This window comes from Gopherus flavomarginatus, chromosome 1, assembly GCF_025201925.1.
Source record: "Gopherus flavomarginatus isolate rGopFla2 chromosome 1, rGopFla2.mat.asm, whole genome shotgun sequence".
In the NCBI taxonomy this organism is placed as follows: domain Eukaryota; kingdom Metazoa; phylum Chordata; order Testudines; family Testudinidae; genus Gopherus; species Gopherus flavomarginatus.
The window spans coordinates 250,574,222-250,592,481 of record NC_066617.1 but is presented as its reverse complement, the minus strand read 5'-3'; the positions used below and the strand labels follow the sequence as shown (position 1 = coordinate 250,592,481).

At 43.2% G+C, this 18,260-nt stretch overlaps 1 protein-coding gene across 5 annotated transcripts in view; it reads left to right on the top strand.

Annotated features, from left to right (window-relative positions):
• Positions 1 to 18,260, top strand: part of AFF3 (ALF transcription elongation factor 3) — a 514,246-nt gene that overhangs the window by 381,754 nt on the left and 114,232 nt on the right. For 3 of the 5 annotated variants that reach the window (XR_007769152.1, XM_050921657.1, XM_050921636.1), the window contains one exon: positions 7,620 to 7,660. Coding sequence is in view for 4 of the 5 variants with exons in the window: in XM_050921657.1 (XP_050777614.1) it covers positions 7,620 to 7,660 (41 nt within the window). In the remaining variant the exon portion in view is untranslated. The remainder of the gene's footprint in view (positions 1 to 7,619; positions 7,661 to 18,260) is intronic. The other 2 variants (XM_050921667.1, XM_050921648.1) reach the window with 1 other exon arrangement.

Sequence of the window (18,260 nt, the reverse complement as noted above, 5' to 3'; positions counted from 1 at the left end):
GTGTGATCGCTGCTGGAATAGTATGCCCATTCCACATATCCACACTTCAAGAAGGATGTTGATAAACTGGAGAGGGTTCAGAGAAGAGCTTGAGAATGATTAAAGGATTGGAAAACATGCCTTGTTGTGATAGACTTAAGAGATATGTAGTTTATCAAAAAGAAGTTTAAGGGGTGGCTTAATCACAGTCTGTAAGTAGCTACATGGGGATCAGAAATGTGATAAAATATGGCTTCTGAGTCTACCAGACAAAAGTGTAACTTCCAATGGCTGGAAACTGAAGCTAGACAAATTTGGACTAGAAACAATGTGCAAATTTTTAACAGTGAGGGTAATTAAACATTTGGGGCAATTTATCAAGAGTTATGGTGGATTCTGCATGACTGATCATTTTAAAATCAAGATTGGGTGTTTTTCTAAAAGATATGCTCTATTTCAGCCACAGTTATTGAACTAGAAGTAGGAATTAAATCAGGGAAGCCTGTGGTCTGTGTTATACAGGAGGTCAGAGTAGATGGTCACAGTTGACCCTTCTGGCCTTATAGATCAGAAAAAATGTGTTTCTGATCTTAAAAATAAAAAGAGAGAAAATTAAAGAAAGATGAAAGCCCGCCCACTGACTAAATACAGACAGTGCAAAAAAGGTAAAGTCTGATTGACAGGCCTCATGTAAGGACATTTGATCTGATGTGACTCCCAAGCTTCTGTATATTCTAATAATGCTGGAATGCAGCTAACCTCATATCAGGTTTGACAGCTTTTAATAGAAGTTGAAGTATAATTATCTGTGTCTGCTTCCTTTTGCCACAGATGCTAATTTAAATAACAAATGCCTTATCATGTAGTTCTTCCTGTGTATCAGTGCCCTGAAGCAACGGGGCAAAGACACACTCTGTAGTCCAAATAATTGTCCTTATGATCATAGCCTTTCTGATTACTAGGCTGAGGTGGAACCTATAAATAGAGGAACACAAGCAAGCTGAACTGGAATATACCAAGTTCAGTTAATTCCATTATGTTAACTGAATAAAGTTCAAGGAGGCAATGGACCAAATTCTTTTCTCACTTACAATGGTACAACTCTAATGAAGTCTATGGAATTACACTGGCGTAACAGAGAGCATAATTTGGCACACTACATTTAGCCTACTGTACTAATGGCCAGCAGCTAGTCCTCAGGAGAGTAAAAATTGACAGCAGAGTAATTGCATATACCAACCACACGCTAGCTGGATCTCACGTGCCAAAGTGTGTGCTTTAGGCATAAGTGTGTACACTTCAGTGTGTGGCTTCTGTGTCTCAAAGACACTCTTACAGCCCATCAGAACATTTTTCAGTACCTTTAATTATCCTGTTTTCCAAAAATCCTTGCAAACTCAGTGGTTTATGTAGCAACTCTGTTCCCAGTAAATAAAAAAATTAGAGATTTCTGGGCCCACTTTAACTCTCCAGGATGTCTGTCTCAACAGCTCCATTCAACTTGCTCTGCTCACTGCTTCATGCCAATTACAATGAACTAGCTCGCTGCTCAGTCCCAATTACAATGAAGACATTTAATTTCCTCTTTGATTTCCCTACAACAACAGATTGCAACTTGTGGCACTTCGAATAGTTTTGGTAGCTCATTTAATACACACTGAAACCTGGATATCTGCTGATTATGTTCCCAAGCACCAGCTCATTGCAATAAAGGATGAAGAGAAGAGATGCAATCTCCAGAGCATAAGAATCTGAAAATGATTACTGCTGGCAGAAATCTTGTTTTGTCTTGTTTTGTCTTTGGGGTACAGTTAAAAGCTTTCATGAATAAGTAATGAACTATAGTCAGATCAATGAAACTTTGTCCTGAATGTATCCATAACCTACTCAGGCAGGGGATGGAGGTGGCAGAACAGGCCTGGCCCTTGTAATTTGCGACAGTTGAAGTAGTGAAACTGAGTAATTCATCTAATGTACTGTTTTTTTCAACTTTCTTTACATGAGTCACCAAAGTGATTTTTTTCTTTGCTGTTTCCTATCCAGCAGTAAAGTTTAAATTCAGTGGGCCAAATGCTGAGACCCCTATTTATGTTGTGTCCCTTACTCTGTGACTATGAGAGGAGTAAGATTTTACTTGCTGTAAGTATAAGTATCTGAGTCTGGCCCATAATTTATTGTTTAATTATTTATCAACAGAAAAATTTGAATATTAAGCCAAAACACCCACTGTATTTTGTTATAGTGATAAATCATGAAGGTCTTCAAATTCTCTCAGTGAGAAACTTTAGTTTCTCAGTCCTTATTCTTTTAACCAATGCAATCACTTATTTCCAGGAATTATTTAACATATTCTCATCTTCTTTCTTGATGGATGATGAGTTGTCCTCAGTAAAGTTGTTAACGATGTAAAATGAAATGCAGATTAAATAGCACAATCAAAATCAAACTATTAAAAATAGTGGAGCAGGCAATAGGTGGTACTAAATACTACCCTTTTGCTTGTATCATTAAGCAGATAATACTGGCATATTTAGAAGCATGATAAATCACAGAGCTGTTCTTATAGACTCATTGGTAGAATGTTGTACAGTCAAGCAACAAATGATTTGCCTTGTACAATTTCTTCTGCATCATACCAGCTTGACCCAGGTGAGAGGGGAAAATTTGTTAGAAGCTTCAAATGAAAAGCAAATTGAAATTTTCAATAATTGTAATCAAAGATATTTTCAAATGGTCATTGCAAACATTTATTTCTGTGAAAGGGGGCCCCAGCAATCTAAAATGGTCTGCAATTGCTCGCTTGCTGGAATACAGGAAGCTTTCCATGCCTTATTTTCCTTGCACTCTGAAGTCTCTCTCTGCCTCTCAGTCTCAGAAGGAGTTATTCTCAGGTCACAGATCAGCATGGAGGCAGCAGCATCCTTAAAGAGGCTCAGACAGGAATGTGGAACCTGCAGGTCAGCAACGGTCCTCTCCTTTTTTTGGTTCTTTCTACCCTGCCTGCTTTCTGGACTCATTCTGTTTCTGAGAAAGGGCCAGGGCCAGCTCTAGGCACCAGCAAAACAAGCTGGTGCTCGAGGCAACACATTTCTAGGGGTGGCGTTCTGGCACTGGCCATCATAGGTGCCGACTCTGGGGCATGGGGAAAAAGTGCACCCACCGCCCCAGCTTGCCTCTGCTCCGCCTCTGCCTGCTCCCCTGAGCATGCCACCGCCGCTCCGCTCCCCCTCCCCAGGCTTGCTGCACGCAAAACAGCTGTTTTGCACAGTAAGTCTGGGAGGGAGGAGAAGCCGAGCAGCGGGGCACTTGGGCAAGGCGGCAGTGGTGGAGCGGAAGTGAGCTGGAGTGGGGAGTGGTTCCTCTAACCCTTGTTACTTCCTGTGCCCCCCGCCACCTTAGCTCACCTCCGCTCCGCCTGCTCCCCTGAACACACCTCCACTCCGCTTCTCCCCCCTCTCTCCCAGGCTTGCCACACATGATACAGTTGTTTCGCTCAGCAAGGCTGAGAGGAAGGGAGGAGAAGCAGAGCAGCAGGCGCTCGGAGGAGGCGGCGATGGTGGAGTGGAGATGAGCTGGAGCGGTTCCTCTACCCACCGTTACTTCCTGCGCCTCCCCCCCACCCTAGTTCACCTCCGCTCCGCCTGCTCCCCTGAACGCACCACTGCTCCACTTCTCCGCCCTCCCTCGCCTGAGAGGGAGGGGGGAGAAGTGGAGCGGCGGTGCACCCAGGGGAGCAGGTGGAGCGGAGGTGAGCTAGGGCGGGAGGTCGCAGGGGGGCCCCCAGGAAGCAATGGGGGGGGAAATGCGGCATGCCCGGGGGAGGAGGCAGGGCTGGGGATTTGGGGAAGGGGTTCAGAAGGGATGGAGTTGGGGCGGGGCTGGGGGCAGAGGGGCATAAAAAAAGGGAGGGTGGCCACAATTTTTTTTGCTTGGGGCAGTAAAAATCCTAGAGCTGGCCCTGGAAAGGGCCACCACTTGGGATCACCTTTCCAAAGCTGGCAACAGGCAGATGGGCTGACCTCAGTAGGGTCCACGAGGCCGGCCTGGAGGACTGGGTGCAGGTGCATTCAGGGAGCAGAAAATGTGAGGCATTCAGATATCACCTTGATGAGCACAGTATAAGATCATAAACAATAGAATAAAGAACCCCGTTGTCCAGCCTATCTACATCCTTCAGCCATCTCTGCTGAGCTCAGCCTGTGTCTAGGCTTGAAGGGAAAGGAGCCAGCCCTTTTCCTCTCTCAAAACTAGACACTCCTCTACCCCCTCTACAGGTATCATTTAGAATGGTCAGAGACCCATCTCCATCTCCTCCTCTTAGCCATAATGGCAGTGGTTGAAGAGGCTGCATGACTCCACTCTAACCAGTATGCCCATCTGTGCCTCCTGACCATCAGAGTGATAACTGGCTTAGCCCTTAGGCCTAGCCTTTTCTCACAGCAAAGGTTTTGTCCAGCAGCGAGGTGCCAGAAGAGAGAGACTTGTTCTGGTGGTGTCTATTCTAATACACTGGAAGGCACAGTGCCTGTTGTCCATCAAGGCAGTCCATCTTGCAGGATCTCAGAGTGGATTGGCTGAGATGTCTCGAGCTGTGTCCAGGAAAGTGGATCTTAACCCCAAAGACTTTTCAGACAGTGCACTCCCAGTGGACATCTCCAATAGCGGATAGTAGAAAATATCAGATTCCTCAGATTCTGTTTCTTGTACTAGAAACTGCAAGCCTATGCCATGGGCATGTTCTTATTTAGCTTGAGAGGCCCACTGACATACAGAATTCCACCCCTTCCCATTCATTCCCTGGGTCCTGCAAAAGGTTTAGGCAAAGAAGGAAACTTTCATCCTGACCAGACAATCCTAGTGTTTGGGACATGGGATATAGAGTTTCCTTGGTTTCCACATCTACTGACAAAACATCTGGTGACAGATAGCGCTCCAGCAAAAATTCCATCTCATATCCTGGTTCCCTAATATTCCTAAGGTGGCAAAGTCATTTGACCAGAGTACCTGTCACCAATCCCAAAAGCATCCCAATCTGGAACAAGCCACTATACCTGGGACAAGTTGAACTACCAATACGCAGGGAGAGGATGGACAGCCAGCTCCTATTCCATCCCTCCGGTCCTAGAATGCCTTTAGGGGTGCTCAGAAAGGGCGCCACCCTTAGTATCTTAAAAGAATAAGATGTTTAGAATGTTTTCTAATAGACTGTCACTTGCTAGTCATCCAAGTTTTTGAGGGTAATAAAAATATCTGTGCTAGGCTGAGACCAATTGTGGTTGCGTGGCAGCTTACAGTAGTGCTCTCCAAGCTACCTTATCCAGCCTTTAAGCCCTGAGTATTGGGCTCCTTGTTCTAGCTTTCCCCTTAATGGATATTTATTCTTATTTCTATCCTAGTAGCATCTAGTGGATTTCTATTACAGCAACACAAATCACCAGTCAGGATTGAGATCCCATTATGCTAGTAGTTGTATAAACATATAGGCAAGTGTGGACTATTCTATGTGCCAGACAGGTGAGTGATCTGGCTGTGAATCACAAGATGCCTGTTCCTAATTATTCCTAACAACAGGGTCTAAGAATAGTCCTTTCTTTATTGCTATCATAAACTCTAGCTTCCACTGGAGCCAAATCTTTAACCTTCCTTCATTCTCTTCTCATCCATCTCCTCCAAAGGAAGCCTCATGGTACTTTCTTGATGATAATCAGGGCTAGTAAATCGTTATGCAGGGGTCAAGATTTTTGGACTCTTTTTAAGGGATCAGAAAAGGGGAACGGCTTCCCAGTAAAATGACAGATTTGTGGCTAGTTTTGTGTATGAAAGAAGCCTACATAGCCAGACTCGCATAGCCACTAGGTGTTAAGGATCGCTCCACCAGAAGGATGGCTCTCATCAGCAGTGAGGGTGTCAGCCTCCATTACAGTGTGGAGGTAAACATATCTGTGGAGACTTTCAGACAACGAGTTCTGGGAAGCATAGTCCAAGACACTGTCACCTAATTCTCCACTGTTAGTATGCCACCCAGTGATGATAACGTATAATGCTAGGCATTACCCATTGTAGATTAGCAACTCCCCACTCACAGAAATGAAGATTTAGGTGTTGTCTTGTAAACTAAGTTGGGCAGAGGTAGATGACCAGTTTGTAAGCCCCACCTGAGTTATAGTTTGGAATGATATTTTCAGGTTGTAGTCTGTCGAGGTGTGTGAGATGCTAAGAAAGTTATCAGCTGTAGCTGAGAGGCAGGCCACAGGGACAGAGGGCACAAGTCCCCTGACAACTGAGGCAGAGTTACCTGTATACAAATAATCAAGGATGTGCAACCCATTCCAGGTTGGTTGTGCCCCTGAGCAGAAATTTGGTCTAGGTCTGTCAAGTTACTGTGCAGCAAGCCCGAGCTCACCACAAAATAAGACTGAAACCATCCTTTTCTTCCACGGGAAAAGAAGCTTTGTACTCCTGCCTGAACCCTAAGGATCCACTCTATTGTTCTCACTGCTTATACCCTGCATGTCAAGGCCACTTATTGGGTTTCCCTTTTCATACTGACAACACAGCTTTTGATTGGCTAGAGTGGTTTCTGATGAACTGCACAAGTCACTTCCTTCCCACCAAATGCTGAGCATGCTGCCTCCAGGGCACTCCACCCCTGACAGCCTCAAAAGCGAAACATCAATCTGAGAACTATTTCAAAACTAAACTGATAATCGCAAAGGCAAAATTCATATTTAACACTCCACCCCTTGACTCTAAATACTACTTAACCATGTGCTTCTGTTGTGCCATCTTGCTAATCCTAAAAGAGAGGGCACAAACTAAAACATATACAATTATATTATAGTCAAGGCCTTAAAGTGTATTATCAGAACCTTCTAGATTTTATCTTCGCTTGCAGTTAGTTACTGTGCTGAAGCCATGAGTCAAGCCACTTGAAATGATTCTAGTGGGGGAAATGATAATAATAAAGAGGCAAGCTAGCTCAGGGATAGGCTTGTGGGTCCTACTGAATTTGAAAGGCTATGATTTCTATTCCTAGACCCATCCGTTAACATAATAACAAGCACCATGCTTTTCCACCCCATTCAAGGACTTGTACTAGGCAAGAATTGAGAGCCAGAACAGCAACAGGTCAATCCTGTACAGTGTAGTCAAAAGTTGCCAGGAAATTATCATGGCAGTACTCTTGAAAAGCCTGCAGCCACTCTGGCCGTCTTTGCTAAATTTATAATTGTAGCTACAGGTTTCATCGCAAAAGGAACCCAATATATGATGTTTGTTTCTGTGGCAAGAATGGGAGGAGACTAATGGTAAAGAAGGGGATAGGATTGGGGAGGAGGGGGAAGAAAATCAAGCCTTGCAGGGTTTTCAGAGACCTACAGAAAATCATCTAAATAGAGTAGTTCATACCTCAGATACTGTGCACTGCTTTGACAGTCCTCTGGTTTATGGCGTATTTAACAAAGTCTTCTTACATTTACTAGCCTGGAATGTCCATTTTACTAGATGTTTTCTGCTACTTTACTAGTACTTTAAAATTTGGACACGTGACAGAAATGTGTGTAACACATTTTTTAAGTGTTGATTGCTCTCGTAATTTTAAAGTTAGAATATAAAATAAACATCTCTGCCCTTTCTTCCAGCAGGCAGCACAGAGATCTGCTCTCCGCATTCTGTCTGACAGGTACATTTTGTCATTTTTATGATCTATAAATTGCTTTATGAAACATTGAGCCCTATTTATTGTGGCATATAACTCATAATTGGATTTTGTCCCCAAAGTATCTGTGAATTGGGATGTTAAACATTTTTTGCATGCTTGGATTTGTCATGCATGTGTGGAGTTTATTACTGCAAAAATCACAGTCTTGTTGTATTTCATACAGAATATGTAGAATCCCTTGTTGTGATACCAAGCGAGAGATAAGAAACTTACTGGAGAAGGCATGAATGATGCAGTAAATTCTGAGCTTTAGAGTATGCTGAGATATACTTAAGCTCATTTTTCAACAATAAGTACTTCATTTATTTTGAGATGTTCTCTTTTGACTTTTTCCAGTTTCTTTCACTGGAACTAACTCTTGTTTTGTTGAGATTCTCTCAATATTAATTTATGAGGGGTTGGCTTTTGGCTGGGTAGGGAGGATATTTATTTTATTTTTGAACAGTAATTCGTGCTTTAGGTAGAAAACGAGGGAACAAACACAGATATTCTTACTCCATTTTTACTCAGTCCTTTCTCAGGCAAAATTCCCATTGACTTTAGCAGGAGTCTTGCCTAAATAAGGAATTCAGGATTTGGGCCATAGTAAATATTACAGTTGGGCTGTAGATCAGTACAGGTATTTACCCTAAATGGCTGTTCTGAAAGAGGATTGATTAAAATATAAGGTAGCTTTCTAAGGCATTCCTGATTTTTTTCCCCCTATTTTGGAAATGGTGAAGATTGTATATTTTAGTGCCTATGAAAAAGAACTAGCAGATTTACATTTATCCACAGCTGAGGTACTGTGTCATGCAGGCTGACACAAAGTAAATTTCCCCATTCCTCTTTGGCAGCCACCTCTACTCCATCTAGCCCACTCTCCCCCCTCCTCCCTGGGAATAAGCAGTAATTGACTCAGTAAGCCAGCTCAGTCTAGGGCTTCTCCAGAGCAGAGCCTGTCACTTAGGCTGAATTATATGTTGTGCATGGGTGAATAAAGTTTCTCTATGCCCTGAAGCAGAGACTTCCAAAAATTATCCCTCCTCGGTATACAAACACTTTTTGTTTAGATTTTTTTAAAAGAGAAAAGCTTTATCCTAGCAAGCTGAGTGCAACACCCAGGCTGTTGGCTAAGTCGTGTCGTCAGATTTTGGGCATGAAAGGCACACAGATATCGGCCATATTTGGCCAGAAAGCAGGCAAGGAAAAAAGCTTAAGCAGCATCATACCTCTATCCCTGAATACACATAAGCTCTTCCACATAAACAAGATGCCTTTTGGGTTCTGTGGGTATTTGGAGGTGTGGCCACAGGGAATGGGAGGAGCCAGAGATAACTATTTCACCCAGCTAAACTGTGAAAATGCCTGCAGAATTGTTCAGGGGAGCAGCCGTGCAGGCTAGCTGTGCTGAATATATACCCAGGGGATTCAGGCAGCTTTGTACTCGGCATGGCTAGCCCATGCCACCGTTTGCCACTGCCCGTGCTCCCCCGCTACACTACTATTTTTAGCATGGTAGTGTCATGAAAACTATCTTGAGTATGTCTATGCGAGCTGGGAATTACACCCCTAGCTCCAAGTGCAGATGCACCATGAGAGAGAAGTGCTATGACCCGAGTGAATGTATTTAGGATTTCCTCTTTCATTACCAGAGAGCAAGAATGGTGGAGTGATTAGGGTGCTAGCCTGGGGCTTGGTAGACATCAGCTCAGTTCCCTGCTCTGTCAGACTTACTGTGTGACCTTGGGAAAACCGCCACGGGTGTGACTGCAGCCCTGTAGACAGACCAGAGCTAGCTTTGATCTAGCTAGCTTGAATGACCATAGCAGTGAAGCTAGGGCAGCACAGGTTGTACAATCCCATCCCAGGCAGCCCATGCTGCCACAGCTTCCCTGCTATTGTTATTCAGGCTAGCTCAGGTCTGTCTATGTGTGCTGCAGCCACACCTCTGATTGCACAGACCCTCAGTCTCTCTCTGTCTGTAAAATGGGAATAATAGCACTTCCCTGCCACGTAGCTCCCAGTTGAAGCCAGAACTTGTCACCAGTTGGAAAGAAGGCAGCAGGCAGAAATCTGTGCCATGCTGGAACTGGTTTACTGTAATGAGTTGCTGGGTTCATACCATTTCCACTCAAGATCCCTGAAAGGGACAGGCAGATTCTTCCATGGTACACTGTGAAAACATTCATAGACTGGTGCAGTTTATTGAAGTGATACAGACCAGGGCATGTGCTCCCAGAAGTTTTAGCTCACCAAAGGAGTGAGTAGAGCACCAGTAGGAACGCAGGACACTACAGTACCTCCCTCAGCACTTGACTGTTACTCTGGGGTGTTACTTTTCTCTCTTGTGATAGGCTAACTGGAAGGAAGTAACTCAAAGTTAGGTCACTTGAGTGCATTCTGTAGTAAGGACACACCGAAAATGCTCTAGAGGATTGTGAGGTGCTACGCTCTATAGTAAGGGGGCCATATGAGATAGATCTTAGACAGATTACTTAAAACTGGGATGGCAACTCTCTGGGTATGTCTGCACTGCAATCCAAGATGTAATTGCAGCTTTGGTAGGCATACCAGTACTAGCTTTACCCATGCAAAAATTGCTAAAAGTAAGTGTAGATGCAGCAGCGTGGGCTGTACAAGCACCCTGGAGACCCGCTCGCACTGCTAGTTCATGCTAAAGCCTGTGCCTCCACATCTACACTGCTACTTTTAGCGGTACTAGTGTGGGTAAAGCTTGTGCAGGTGTGCCTCCTATCCAAGCTGCAATCACATTTCTCATTGCAGTGTAGGTCAGCCTTAGCGTTTTTGGGTGGGCGAAGAGTTTCTTGTTCCCAGATCTATCCTTAAGCTATGATTAGGGCCCTACTAAATTCACAGCTCCGACCATGAAATCTGGTCTCCCCACCACGAAATCTGGTCTTTTGTGTGCTTTTACCCTATACTATACAGATTTCACAGTGTTTCTCAAATTGGGGGTCCTGATCCAAAAGGGAGTTGCAGGGGGGTTCACAAGGTTATTTTAGGGGGGGATCGCAGTATTGCCACCCTTCCTTCTGCACTGCCTTCAGAGCTGGGGAGCAGGAGAGCAGCAGCTGGTGGCCAGAGACCCAGCTCTGAAGGTAGCACCCCACCAGCAGCAGTGCAGAAGTAAGGGTAGCAATACCATATCATGCCACTCTTACTTCTGCTCTGTCTACCTAGCTACTTCAGAGCTAGGTAGACAGAGAACGCCGGCTGCTGACTGAGGGCCCAGCTCGGAAGGCAGCAGCGCAGAAGGAAGGGTGGCAATACCATAACATGCCATCCTTACTTCTGTGCTGCTGCTGGCAGTAGCTCTGCCTTCAGAGCGAACTCCTGGCCAGCAGCGGCCGCTCTCCAGCTGCCCAGCTCTGAAGGCAGCGCCGCCACCAGCAGCAGCGCAGATGTAAGGGTAGCAGTACCGCAAACCCCGCTACAATAACTTTGTGACACCCCCGACCAGCTTCTTTTTGAGTCAGGATCCCTATAATTACAACACCATGAAATTTCAGATTTAAATAGCTTAAATTGTGAAATTTATGATTTTTAAAATCCTTTGACTATGAAATTGACCAAAATGGACCTTGAATTTAGTAGGACCTTAGCTATGATCCAGCAAAGTGCTTAAATATGTAACTTGAAGCATGTGAATAGTCCTGTTGCAGTCAATAAGACTACTCCTGGGCTCCAAGTTACACACATGTCTAAGTTCTGTGTTGGACTGAAGCCCTGTCTGTTAGTATGTTGCTTCTCACACTGTAGAGTTCCCCACATAGGCTGTTTATCAAAGGAGTGACTCAGCTGGCTGACAGCCAGAAGGAATGCAGTATGGCAGCTCTGGTGGCAGCCTAGGGAAGTCCTGACTCCCTCTGCGCTGCAAGTTGGTCTGGATCCCATCAGAAAGCCAGGGCACTGTGGTTGTAGGTTGCACAAGACACAAAGGAGGACCATGCGTTCAGGACCAGTCAGTGACAAATTTTCAGCTTTAGAAATATTTTCACTTCGGCTACATTTTTCAAGACTATCCTGCAAGGAAAAGAGCCAGAGTCGTCTTTCTCATAAATGAAAGCAGATATCAGCCTTGCCATTGATGCAGAATCATGGTTATCCCGCAGCTGCAAGCTCCACAGGCTCTACAGGGCAGTCAAGGGTGACTGTTGGTATATTTTAGGGTAGAAAATATCTGGAACAAGTGTATTCTAGCCCCTCTAATTATAACATGCAATAAGAGAAATTGCATAAAATGTATCTTGTTTTTCAGCATTACCTGCTGCAGCCATTCTGTTTCACATTAAAGAAAAAGGAATTTAAAGGCACGAGAGCTTTGTAAAGGTTTGGAGTGAATAGTCAGAATGGGGATTTCTGGAAATCTGGGGTTCAAATTCACTTCTTTTCACTTGGGAGCTAAATTTGTTGGTATCAGTTGAATTCCAAGTGAATATCTTTTCACGTCCCAAAACTTTAACATGATATGCCACATTTTGGTCATTGTCGTTCTTTGTTTAGGAACATCCCATGATAGGACTTTTAGACAGGGGTTGTAAGTCACAACTGAGGGGCATGGCAAAGTTACATAAGAAGATGGAAGAGAGCTGGCCTAAAGAATTCTAGCTATTGGGTCACACATAATCAGCTTTTCACATTGAGGAGTATTAAGATTATCCTAGCATTCAGGAAATGAGGCTCAGTGGGGGAAGGGGAAGGAGAAAGTGGTCTTCTCTCCCAGAAAATGTTAGCAGTTTCCTATCAGCTGTAGTTTATGTTTCATGCCATACCACAGCCAAACATACGCCCATACCCACTGGTCCACTCCTCTCCCTTCTCAAAAGTGGTCCTAGTGACATTTGAGGAGGTGAGGGAGAATGAAAGTTCTAATTAAGAGAAATAATTGCACTTATAAAATATCTTAAAAATCTATATGCTAAAAGAGAGAAAATTAATTCTTTTAACCTTTTATGTATTCCCTCCAGCTGCCAGTTTCTTTTCATTATAGTTTGCAATGAATTTATGTGTGGATAATTACTGTGTATGCGTGTGGTGCGTTGATATGCTCTTCTGTATATTAGTAAAGAAGAGACAGGCATGGTTGCTTTCTGGCAATGTGAAGAATATGCAAAGTGCTACTGGGAAGTAGAGTGTCTATGTGTGTAGCATATGAAGTGCCTCAGCATATGATTAACCCCACTGAGTATGTAGTAAATAGTAGATAACTGTGATCAAAAAAGTATTCGTGTGATTTATCAAGCTGAGCAACTGTGCATTTTGCAGTGAAGCAGGAGGTCAATCCTGAAATCTAGGGCAAGCAGAGCAATAGGAAATTGCAGGAACTAAGAAGTTAATCATACCCTTGGACTGCTTCCATCTGTTTTTGAAAGACAGAGTCAGTACAGCTAGCAAGGATGCTTCACTGCACCAGATCAGGAATTAATTTTTTCAGTGAATCTTCAAATATCATTTGCAGTAACATGGGCTTATAAAAATGTAATTTAATTTCATGGGAATAAATCATATAGGACAAGAAGTGTGGGGTTTTTTAAATGTGTGTGTCTAAAAAGGAGAAGCAGCAAAAACAGGAGGAAAACAGACATTAACAGTATGAAACTCAGAGGGTATAAATGGTCTTGTGGTTAAATTGTGCATGTAATCGTCTTTGAAAAATCAGCTTGCAACTGGGGGAAACTTACATTTTTATGACCTTTTGAGGTATATTTTTCAGTAACCTATCTGCCCATCTTGCATCAGCTTGGGTCAAAGGGGCATTTACTTAAAGTATTGTTGAACTGCTGCTTTGAACGATGACTCCCATGTATCAGGACTAAATGGTTCTCTATGGCCAACTGGGTTATTAATGAAGAACTGTCATTTCTTTATCAGTTTTGACATTTCTCAGTGTAGTTCATTGTACCTTAATATTACACTCCCTTTGGACAATGACATTCCCTCTGGGCACTGAACGTGTTATAAAAGAAAGGGGATTTTCACTTTAATAATGGCTCCAGTAAATGAAATTACTCCTCCCGTTGGAAGGGGTTGGGGGCATAATTAATTAATGATATTAAGCTGTTCTTTGGGATGACCTCAGCAGAGAGCTAAATGCATAGAGAAGCTGTGTATTATGAATTATATGTTGTGCTATTTTTAGTGTTGGCATGAAAATGAAATGTTATGGAGACATTATTTACCTTCTGTGGCAGCTTGGAGAAAGGCCTGAGGTTTGTAGAGTACTAATAGCATGCAATCAGGAGCCATGCAATTCACCTGAACATCCCACTTTGACTACCACCGGTTTTTTAATTTTTAAGTGAAATTTCAAACTTGAGTGCCTAAATAAGTACCCTTATTTTCAGACATGAAGTAACTCTAATAGGAAGTCAGTAGTGCTGAAGTATGAATTCAGGTGCCTAACTTCAGTCACACAAGTTTACAAAATTCAGACTTGGTGTTTGTGACACGTCATAATGACAGCACTGGAGATCCGTAGAACAGGTATAGCATGCATAGCAGAAGTTCAAATTTCTTTTCTGTGGACCAGCTCTCCACAAGACAGATAGAGGGATATGTTTCACCCCTGCCACTCACACCCAAACACCAGTCCACACACTATACTACAGTTAGGCAAGAATTAGCCAGTCAGATCAGGTATACAGGTACCATCCAGCTTTTCTGATTACGCACTCACTCCACTCCATTTTTTTCCTTTTGAGACAGTTTAGAAGCCTTCTCTGAACTTCTGGTTCACCCGTTGGTTTCATTAATTTTTATTTGTTTTGTCATTAGGCCATTTGGCTGCTGAGCCTTTTTTATTTTACTTTTGAGAACGGCATTTTCTCCATTGTTCTTATTTTTGTTCTGTCTGTCTGCTGCTGCTGCTGCTGTTGCAACAATGGAGGAGGAGGAGAAGCTAGAGACTCTGCATGGCTGGGGGAGAGAAGTATAATGCAGGTGGAGGCCACCTCCATTAGAGGTTTGTGGCTAGACTGAATGCAGGCCAAGAACTCCTATCCTATGATGGCAGCTTCTTGCTGCCCAAACAGGAGTATGTGCGTCAGCCAGCTCTTTACTTTTAGCTGCCATTCTAGATGATTCTTTAGCAATGCTCCAGAGGAGGAGCAGAACTGTAGCCAGTTTCTTTGCAGGCAGCAGGAGGTGAGTAGGCATAAGGAAAGACAGACCCTGGTCCCTAGGGTTATTGCATGGTTGAATCAGGCCTACTGCATTTATTTTAGGTGATATGGGCCCTATTCTGATACATTCCTCTCCCCCAGTGAAATTTCAGCACTGAAGATGCCCCACCTCTCTAAGTCCAGACGCCCTCTCCATTTTCTCACAGCTGTTTTGCTTTGGAACAGGCTATAGGAAATGCTTCACTCTTCTCCACCCCCTCTTGTGTCATCTGTACTGTAGGCTCTGACTTAAAGGAGGATCATGTTGATTTGCCATTAGGGCAGGGACTGTCTTTCTAGGTGTTTGAACAGCCATCCCCTTATACCTCCGATCCCCATGGCTGCTGTCTCTGTACACATAATAATAATTAACAATATGCCTCAGAAATGTATCCACCTTCTCCTGAAGCCTATCTGAGGATCACTAATAATAACTGAATTACCTGGTCAAGTATGTAGTTGATACCTTCTGGGGATATTTAGAACATTTGAGAGGGGATAAGTCTCTCTTTGAACACACTTCAGATAAGAAACTGATATTTGCTTGCTGGAAAGTCTCATTCTCCAAATCCCTCCAGGAAGGTAGACTACCCTAGGAATAGCCTTATAGCCTCATGCACTGAATCTTCCACCATCCCCCCGGAAGCAAACAGTTTGCTTACAGACACTCAATAAAAAGTGGAAAGAGCACTCGATTAGTCCACCGGCATCAGCCATTAATGCCTCTTACATTTTTAGGGTGGCTAGCAGTAGCCCAGACAGTCAGTTATATATGCCACACATATCCTGGGGCCACTATTATAGGATGGTCTTGCTACAGTCCAACAAGATTGTGTCAGTCATGCTCCCTAAGAAGTCACATACATTTTTTACCTGGGGAAACATGCAGATAACACTTCAAATGATATCTTGAAGGGTTTCATTAAATGTTTGGCTATCCAGGTCCATAACTAAAAAAGCATTGATGGGTAAGAGATTTCTGAGACTAGATAAAGCTCATAGCTAGGCCTTTCTCTGGTTCACACTTCTTGGGTGCCCTAAATGTTGCTCTCATGGGACAAAGCGGTTTTCCCCTCCCCTCCCTTTTGGACGGCCCAGGTGGGAGTCTAAGAATAAATCCTCTCAATCTGTTTTGTCCATTCAAAAGTCTCTGGTCAGGATTTGAACATTCAAATCTAAACTTGGGAAACAGTCACTTCCACAAGCCCTTTGATTCTTCCAAACCATCGCCCAAAACCAGTAAGGCTGTGGGAAAAAATATTGCTGCAGACAGATTCCAACTCCAACTCTTCCTTCTCTGTTACCCTGCTAGAAGGGAGACTTCTCTTCCTGCCAGCATGATGCCATGTTACTGAGGATCATTGAATGCTGGCAATCATATGACAGGGTTATCTCACAGAGTTTTCAGTCTCCTCTCTCCATGTGGTTATTTTCTTCATCGCCCACCTTCCAGTAAAAAGGACTCACTTCCTCCAAATGTTGCCTTAAAATATGGCTCTTGGGACAGTGTTCCAGTTTAAAGAATGAAGATATCATTTGTACCAAGAGGAACTTCCAAAGTAAGAGCCTGGCCCTGCATTCCTTACACACCCAAAACTCTCACTCAAGTCCACAGTAGTTTTGGGAGTGCGTGGAATGCAAGATCAGGCCATAGGTTGGAGCTGGTTAAAGAAGGAACACACTGTCGCCAGGCACTTGAAAGGTCTGTTGTGCAGGCATCAGGAGGAAGATATATGTTTATATACTTTGAAGCCAGCATTCATAATCAGTTTTGTGTGCAAAACTCTGGTTTATCCAGTTAGAGTACATCAGTGGGAAGCATTTTTTCATGGAAATGTGGAATATAAACAGAAAAACTGGCAGGGTTTTGGTTTAGTTTGACTGCGTGGGGGGGAGAGGGGTTATATAAAATCAAAGCTTAAATCATTAATTTTAAATGTTTTGAATTGTAGCTCATAGATTACCCTGAGCAGTGTGCACTAGTAACATTTCTTACTTTACAGTAATTTGAACTCCATATGAAAGTTAAGGGACCCAGATTCTCAGCTGGTATACATTGAAGTAGCTCCACTGATTACGGTGGAGAGTTTTCATCAGCTGAGAATCTGACTCCAGAAGGTTTGCAACATTTCCAATTTTTAAAAAGCACATTGCTGAATGTATTCAGACGATTGTACAAGTGAACATTTAAAGTTAAAGTATTAAATGTGCAATTTTGTCCTCTGTCATTAATAATGAGGCACTGTACTACAGTCAAAACTGTTCTCAGTGTTCCCTAGAACAGAGGTCTCTCCTTTTCTTGTGCAGTTGGAATGTTAGTGAGATTCACTTGAGATAGTTACTGAGCATAAAAGGCACTCTGCTTTATTTATAGAGTTGCTTGGAAATTCTCCAGGGGAATGGTTTGCCATCAGAGAATGCAGATTTGATGAAATCGCAGAGACAGTTTAATTTCAGCTAAGTCTGATGGAACCCAGGCAGGGCTACAATGGAACCCTGCCTCTCAGGCAAATTTTGAATCCTGCCTAATTCTGTGCCAGCTGCTCGGTAGCTCACCTGGTGGGTTACTGATGAATACAGGCTCCCAGATCTTCAGCCACCTGCCTGATGTGTGATGGGAAGTGAAGACCATGGAAGCCCTGGGAGCTCCCAAGCTCTGATGGTCCCGGCTCAGCAGGCTTCCAGACTCCTGGCTCCCTGTCAGCTTGCCAGGAGGAATTTTATTTTACAATTATCAAAACAAACAGTTTATATGTTCCAAAATGAATTTTTTGTAGTCTATTTCACAGAAAATTTCAGAATTTGTGGTTTTCTTTCCAAATTGGAATGAAACCAAATTTTAAAATTCTGAAATCCTCAGCAAAACAGAATTACTGTTCTCTGTACAGCTCTATTTATTCATAGTGGGGCCTCCTAAGGCTGCAGTCAGTGGGTATGCCAGAGTCTGTTATCTATCTAACAGAACTGGAAGGGACCCTGAAAGTCTAGCCCCCTGCCTTCACTAGCAGGACCAAGAACTGATTTTGCCCCAGATCCCTAAGTGGCCCCCTCAGGGGCTGAACTCACAACCCTGGGTTTAGCAGGCCAATGCTCAACCACACCTTTGCTTTCTTGTGCTGTTCACACAGGTGTAAAAATTAGATCTAGTTTGAAAAGTGATGTAAAGAGTCAGTTCAGAAATTATTTATGTTTTTGCAACCTGAAAAGAATATGGGTTTGAAATGTAGTAATAAAAAGAAGTAAACAGAAATTACTTTGATTACTTTTTCCCCTTGGTGTATAATTTAAACTATATAATCTATATATACTAAATTCTGCTGTCTTTGCATACTAATATATCTTTACTTTTCATATTAATATATCTTCTGTATCTGAATGCTGTAAGGACTTGAAGGGTC